Source organism: Mauremys mutica, chromosome 7 (genome assembly GCF_020497125.1).
Source record: "Mauremys mutica isolate MM-2020 ecotype Southern chromosome 7, ASM2049712v1, whole genome shotgun sequence".
Classification (NCBI taxonomy): domain Eukaryota; kingdom Metazoa; phylum Chordata; order Testudines; family Geoemydidae; genus Mauremys; species Mauremys mutica.
In genome coordinates this window covers 56,172,382-56,179,355 of record NC_059078.1, presented here as the reverse complement: position 1 = coordinate 56,179,355, position 6,974 = coordinate 56,172,382, and the positions used below count along the sequence as shown (strand labels likewise).

The following is a 6,974-nucleotide window of genomic DNA, read 5'->3' as shown; positions in this document are numbered from 1 at the left end:
CCACTGAGAACAGTCTAGATCCATCCTCTTTGGAACCCCCTTTCAGGTAGTTGAAAGCAGCTATCAAATCCCCCCTCATTCTTCTCTTCTGCAGGCTAAACAATCCCAGTTCCCTCAGCCTCTCCTCATAAGTCATGTGTTCCAGCCCCCTAATCATTTTTGTTGCCCTCCGCTGGACTCTCTCCAATTTATCCACATCCTTCTTGTAGTGTGGGGCCCAAAACTGGACACAGTACTCCAGATGAGGCCTCACCAGTGCTGAATAGAGGGGAATGATCACATCCCTCGATCTGCTGGAAATGCCCCTACTTATACAACCCAAAATGCCATTAGCCTTCTTGGCAACAAGGGCACACTGTTGACTCATATTCAGCTTTTCGTCCACCATAACCCCTAGGTCCTTTTCTGCAGAACTGCTGCCCAGCCATTCGGTCCCTAGTCTGTAGCAGTGCATGGGATTCTTCCGTCCTAAGTGCAGGACTCTGCACTTGTCCTTGTTGAACCTCATCATATTTCTTTTGGCCCAATCCTCTAATTTGTCTAGGTCCCTCTGTATCCTAGCCCTACCCTCCAGCGTATCAACCACTCCTCCCAGTTTAGTGTCATCTGCAAACTTGCTAAGGGTGCAGTCCACACCATCCTCCAGATCGTTAATGAAGATATTGAATAAAACCGGCCCCAGCACCGACCCTTGGGGCACCCCACTTGATACCGGCTGCCAACTAGACATGGAACCATTGATCACTACCCATTGAGCCCGACCATTGATCACTACCCGTTGAGCCCGGGTGAAAAAGGATGAAAAAGGATGCTACTCTGGGGGCAGGTCTACACTAAGGGTGGGGGTCGAACTAGGGTACGCAAGTTCAGCTATGTGAATAGCGTAGCTGAACTCAAAGTACCCTAGTTCGAACTACTTACCCGTCCAGACGCCGCGGGATCGAAGTCCGCGCCTCCAAGGTCGACTTCGCCACCGCCATTTGCAGTGGTGGAGTACCGGAGTCGACTGGAGCGCGCGGGGAGTTCGAACTATCGCGTCCAGATTAGACACGATAGTTCAAACTCCGAGAAGTCGAACTCACCGCGTCGACCCGGCTGGTAAGTGTAGACTAGCCCTGGGAGTTGGTCCTGGATTTCTGTCATTCTTCATAGATTAATGGAAGGTCCAAAAATGCCAAGGACTAAGAGAAGAAAGATTAATAGACATCTGGTAAAGCACACCTTTACCATTTTCATCAATTGTAAGTTAACTCAATTTTGGGTCACAAACCAGCAACTCAAGTCAGGCAGGAGGCTTGCTTTAGAGTCTGCAAGTGCTAACACACACAAGCACTGTTCACCTCCTAGTTGTGAAAACAATTCATTAATTTCATTCCTTAGGCGGCTTTATTTCACAATGAAGCAAGATTCAAGACCACATTATGGCTGAGTAACCCTTAGCAAACATCCACCCTGTCATCACAAGACCCTGTGACCCCATAGAACAATCTCAACTAATGGAGAAAGTGACCTCAGCCCAAAGAAATGTTCAAGTCAAGAACCCCTGAGGAATGCTGACAGCCACTATAAGCCCCAAATGCTCGCTGATCACTACTTTTAACTCCTTCTGCAAGGATGCTACCAGCTTTAGCTACTGGTCTCGTTACTTGGGAAAGCAAGTCTTCCTTTAAAAATTATCTGTGATATTAGGGAACCTTCTCAGCAGTTTGTTCACTGTCTTTGGAGATAAGTTTCCCATCTGGCCCAGGGACTCCTGTTTAAGTCTTTCCTTGTGCTCCACCTGAAACACAAAGAATTAACCTCCTTTATTTGCTGAAGTGATTCATACACATACCCCAGCAATACTTCTAATGATACAGTCATTTCAAAAGCATACCATCTGCCCGCTGAGTGAGAGTTATGGTACCAATTGCCTAGATAATCCTAAGGATTGCTTTCAGAAGCCGGTGACTGCTGCCTATTTGAAATGCAGCGTAGTTGAAGTTGTGTTGGTCCCAAGATATTAGAGAGACAAGGTGGGTGAGGTAATAGCTTTTATTGCACCAACTTCTGTTAGTGAGAGAGACAAACTTTCAAGCCACACAGAACTCTTCTTCAGATGTGGGAAAAGTACTCTGAGCATCACAGCTAAATGCAAAATGGAACAGACTATTTAGTGTACATAGCTAGCATATAATGTAAGGGATCATTCAAGGTTGATTCAATGATCAACACCCCCCACAATGCATCTTTTAAGATCCATGGATCCTGCACATGCCAATCACAACATGTGGTGTACCTCATCCAGTGCACTAAATGCTCCAAATAAGAACGATGTGGGTGAAACCAGACAATCACTACGTTCTCGAATGAAGTCACACAGGAAAATGATAAAAAAAAAGCACCCCATCACCTGTGAGTGAACACCTTCCACAAAGCAATCACTCTATAGCTGACCTATCAGCCCTCACCCTCAAAGAAAGCACAACACTTTCAAAAGACAAGCCTGGGAGCTTAAATTCATAATTGCTAGACACTAAAAATCAGCCTTAAGAGAGACACTGGATTTATGGTTTACAACAGTGGTTCTCAAACTTTAGCAACCTGAGGACCCCCATTTTGATTTAAAAATTTTCAGGTACCCCCAAGCCCCCAGCTCAGCCCCAGACCCCGCCCCTACTCCACCCCTTCCCCCAAGGCCCCACCCCTGCCCCACCTCTTTCTACGCCCTCCCCATTCCCTTCCAGCATCTCCCACATGCCAGGGAACAGTGTGCAGGAGGCACTGGGAGGGAGGGGGAAGTTGAGGGAGGGAGCAGGAAGAGTTAAACAGCAGGGGGCCTGCAGACCCCCTGGAGTAGCCTCCCAGACCCCTATTTGAGAAAGGCTGATTTACAACAATCTGTAACCCACTAACCCCCCTTTTAATCCTACGACTGCAGAGGAGTTAATGGACCATTCTACCTTGAATGGTTCCTCAGAATATGTGCTAATTACTTATGCTAAACAATCTGTTCCATTTTCCATTTAGCTGTGCTGCTGAGAGTACCTTTTCCACACCTGAAGAAGAGCTCTGTGTGGCTTGAAAGCTTCTCTCTCCCCACAACAGAAGTTGGTCAAATAAAAGATTACCTTACCCACCTTGTCTCTCATTTGAAATTATGACGTTAAAGAGCACGGTCAACTTAAAAAAAACCCAAACATCTTTCAATTTTTTAGTTTGCTACTGTTATAAGTAACTTCTAGGTTTACTGAAACAGTACCAGTGTGGAGTTAAAGATATTGTTCTCTATTTTTCAATTTGTTTACTTTGTAATTTGACAGTGCTTCATATCTAGTCAGTTTCCTGTTTATGCCTGTCTTTCACACAGTAGAATGACCTAAAGACAAGAGTAGTACATGAAACTATTTTTAGGAGGGTTTTTTTATACTGACTAGATTTCAAATGTAATGTGTTCCTTTAGTAAGAACACAGTCTTACTGTGTCTGTGCTTTACTTTACTACTTTTGGATCCTCCCCTTTCTCCAAATTTCTCAGTTTTCACCTCCATGGGGTGCTCATCACCCTGTGAAGTACTTTTTGGCTTGTTCCCCATGACCACAAGGATGGCTCTATAAGACTTCTTAATTTTCATTACCATTTTCAATACCAGAAGGTTTGGATTTCCATTGCTCTCCAGTGACAGATTAAGACCACCTATCCTACCACTACACATATAAGTGAACGTTTCTGAAGCCCAGGGTCAGATTGAGCAGGTACTGTCTGGTACACTGTACTAACACCAGTTGTCTATCAGCTCCAGTATTTCTGAAGTATCTGAACCTTTTTTTAAAATAAAATTTCTAATCTTTATAGTTGAAAAAAGCCCCAAAACAACATAACAAACCTTATAACCTTCCATCATAGTTTAACTGTGTCTGAAGACAGTTTGGGCGTAATGGTTTTAATAGACATAACTGCCTTATGCATCCCAGTAGGTTGTTTACTATGAAGACAGTCAAGCAGAAAAATCCAGCTATTCTGGCATTTGTGGGCAGAGCTTGGAGTCCAGTTCCACTGCATTCTCAATCTGCCCCTGTGTTGCACAGACATTCACCTATCTTTAGGAACCAACATTAACTCGCAAGTTTAAAAAGCAGACTGATCAGTCTGCAGCTCACTCTATTAGGGCTAATGGCAGGCCCAGAACTAATAGCACAGATTACTGTACATCACTTGCACCAAGAGTTTTACACCCCTCATTCAAAACTATTCCTTGGTGCAGAGGGAGAAAATGTTTTCTACATTTCCACTACTGCAGAGTCCATCGTTATCAGACTATAACTGACATCAAAACCCCTTTTTATATTTTACTCAATATCTGTTTAATTTGAAAGTGCACCTGCTGTACTCATCAAAGGTTGGTAAACACGTAACTACTCACATCCAGATGCTCTCTGACACACAAGAAGCAATGCGTATCTGATCTAATGTGGATCATCTCCCTTCCCCAGATCAGTACACTACAAATTAAATTGCATAGTGAGTGTCCTTGGCACTACTAAAAGAATAATTGAGGGCTTCCTCCCTCCCTGCCACTAATTTAAGACAACCAAAGCGACTTTAATTACATCTGTCTTTGCCACACAGTCATAGAATGTCTGGATTTCCTTGGCACAAGCTGCATCGTTGAACGCATTCTGCTTCCAGCAAGCCATCAGTAATGACATCTCTGTAGTACATGTTGCCTCTGGAAGGAAGAGATACTGCAGTAAGAAAATCTCAGTTACTCAGGAATATTTCACATTAACAGCCTGTGTGTTGTATAACTCCCAGGAGAGAGGGATAAAACAAGTAGGTGGAGAGAGGGGCAGAGGAAAAAAAAAAACGCACAGGAGAGAAGAAATCTCAGCATCACTTTGCTCATAGCAAGATGCTATGCACCCCTTTCAGTCCAAGGATCTGAGCCATTGCAGTTATCTGGTATCCAATCAGTCTTAATGATGTCTAGCATTTACACAGTGCTTTGTGCATAACATACTTTACAGACACACATCACGTTTCTGGATACCCCAGAAGCCGCCTGAAATTAGGGCCATGATTTGAGGAAGTAACAGTTTGGCCTTCAGCCTTTTGCTATCCATCCAAAGGGGGTTCTTACCAAGTTTCAAAGACACTTTTCTTATGCATATTTTATAAACACTGAGTGAGCACCCTATGGGTATTTAATGATCCAAGTGTGGAATTTGCTCTCTCTGACTGTTTGCACAGTGACCTGGCCTAGGACTAAGTGTTTCAATCAATCGTTTTATGTAGGTCTCTCCATACGGCAGACTGGATGATGGGTGTGGGATGGCTATTATCATTTTTCCTTACAGACCAGAAAGGCTGATGATACAGGCAACAAAAATGATTAGGGGGCTGGAGCACATGACTTATGAGGAGAGGCTGAGGAAACTGGGATTGTTTAGTCTGCAGAAGAGAAGAATGAGGGGGGTTTTGATAGCTGCTTTCAACTACCTGAAAGGGGGTTCCAAAGAGGATGGATCTAGACTGTTCTCAGTGGTACCAGATGACAGGACAAGAAGCAGTGGTCTCAAGTTGCAGTGGGGGAGATTTAGGTTGGATATTAGGAAAAACTTTTTCACTAGGAGGGTGGTGAAGCACTGGAATGGGTTATCTAGGGAGGTGGTGGAATCTCCTTCCTTAGAGGTCTTTAAGGTCAGGCTTGACAAAGCCCTGGTTGGGATGATTTAGTTGGGGATTGGTCCTGCTTTGAGCAGGGAGTTGGACTAGATGACCTCCTGAGGTCCCTTCCAACCCTGATATTCTATTATTCTGTATGTAATGCACACAGCAGCTGGCACATAAGTAAATCCATTTGTTCATGACTGAATACCAGTGATATCATAGAAGAAATGGCAGATAATAAATTAAATTACTTATATTATGCTTCTCTTTACATAAGAGCATTTAGGAACATAAGATACTAGATCATTCTTATGGAGCCCCAGTATGTATCAAGCCCTACATAAATTCTTCATATAAAGAATTCTCTCCCCAGAGACAGCTACACTGCACCAGCAGCAACCTCTTCAGTCCAAAAGGGGTTTCAGAAAGATTAAAAGCGAGCAGCCACTGGAAGAGGGAGCATCATCACCCAAACTGGTGTTTCTCCACATTTTCATGCTGGCGACCCCTTCTTCAAAGCCAAACATTTTCAGTCACCTTACATTAAAAAATTCGGTTGTAGTAAATGTATCAACAACAAGCCTCTCTCCCTTGTGTGTGTGCAGGGATACATGCTTGGAGCAGCTCACAGACAATACTCCGTGCCCCCCGCCTGCATCCACAGATCCCGGGCCAGGAGGGAGCCCAGTGAGCACCTAATCTAGCCTGGCCCCAGGCTGAGACACTGGCCAGAGAAATTCCAGAGGCAGACGCCCGATCTCCAGGTAACGGCTGCCAGTGATGGGGACCCCGCCCCGGGGCCTGCTCCGGAGGAGCGAGGTTTGCTTTGCCGGACACCTGGGTCCCCCCCGGGCGGGCCGGCCCCGCACTCACCTCCCAGGCGCAGGCGGCGGTTCGCCACCTGGTTGGCCAGCACCAGCGGGCGGGCGGGGCGCACAGCGGGAGCCCGCCGCTTCCGCCCGGCGGCCAAGCGCCCGAGCCAGGCCGGGTACACGGGCGCCGCCATGGCTCTCGCGACGGGCCGTAAAGTGACAGAGGCCCGGTCCCTCCGGTCCCACGTGACCCCCGTTCCGACTCGCGAGAAGTGACAGACCCGGCTCCACGCCCACCCCAGCCACAGGGCAGCTGGGCCTCGCTCCGCCCCGCCGCAGCGCCCCCTGCATGCGGCCTCGCCGCGTCCGCAACGTGCGTCCCTGACCCCGCAGCCCTCCGCAGCCCTGCCGTGCCCCCCGCCTGCATCCCGCCTCTGTACCCCCCGCCTGCATCCCGCCAGCAGCCCTGCCGTGCCCCGCCACCTGCATCCCGCCAGCAGCCCTGCCGTGCCC

General features: G+C 46.9%; 1 protein-coding gene across 1 annotated transcript; it reads right to left on the bottom strand.

Moving 5' to 3' along the window:
- Positions 1-1,367: 1,367 nt before the first annotated feature.
- CHCHD1 (coiled-coil-helix-coiled-coil-helix domain containing 1) lies at positions 1,368-6,702 on the bottom strand. Its single transcript, XM_045022820.1, has 3 exons — positions 6,523-6,702; positions 4,590-4,708; positions 1,368-1,780 (listed from the first exon to the last, which is right to left on the bottom strand). The coding sequence occupies exons 1-3, from the start codon at positions 6,653-6,655 to the stop codon at positions 1,667-1,669; spliced, it is 366 nt and encodes a 121-aa protein (XP_044878755.1). The 5' UTR covers positions 6,656-6,702; the 3' UTR covers positions 1,368-1,666.
- Between the last annotated feature and the right edge of the window lie 272 nt (positions 6,703-6,974).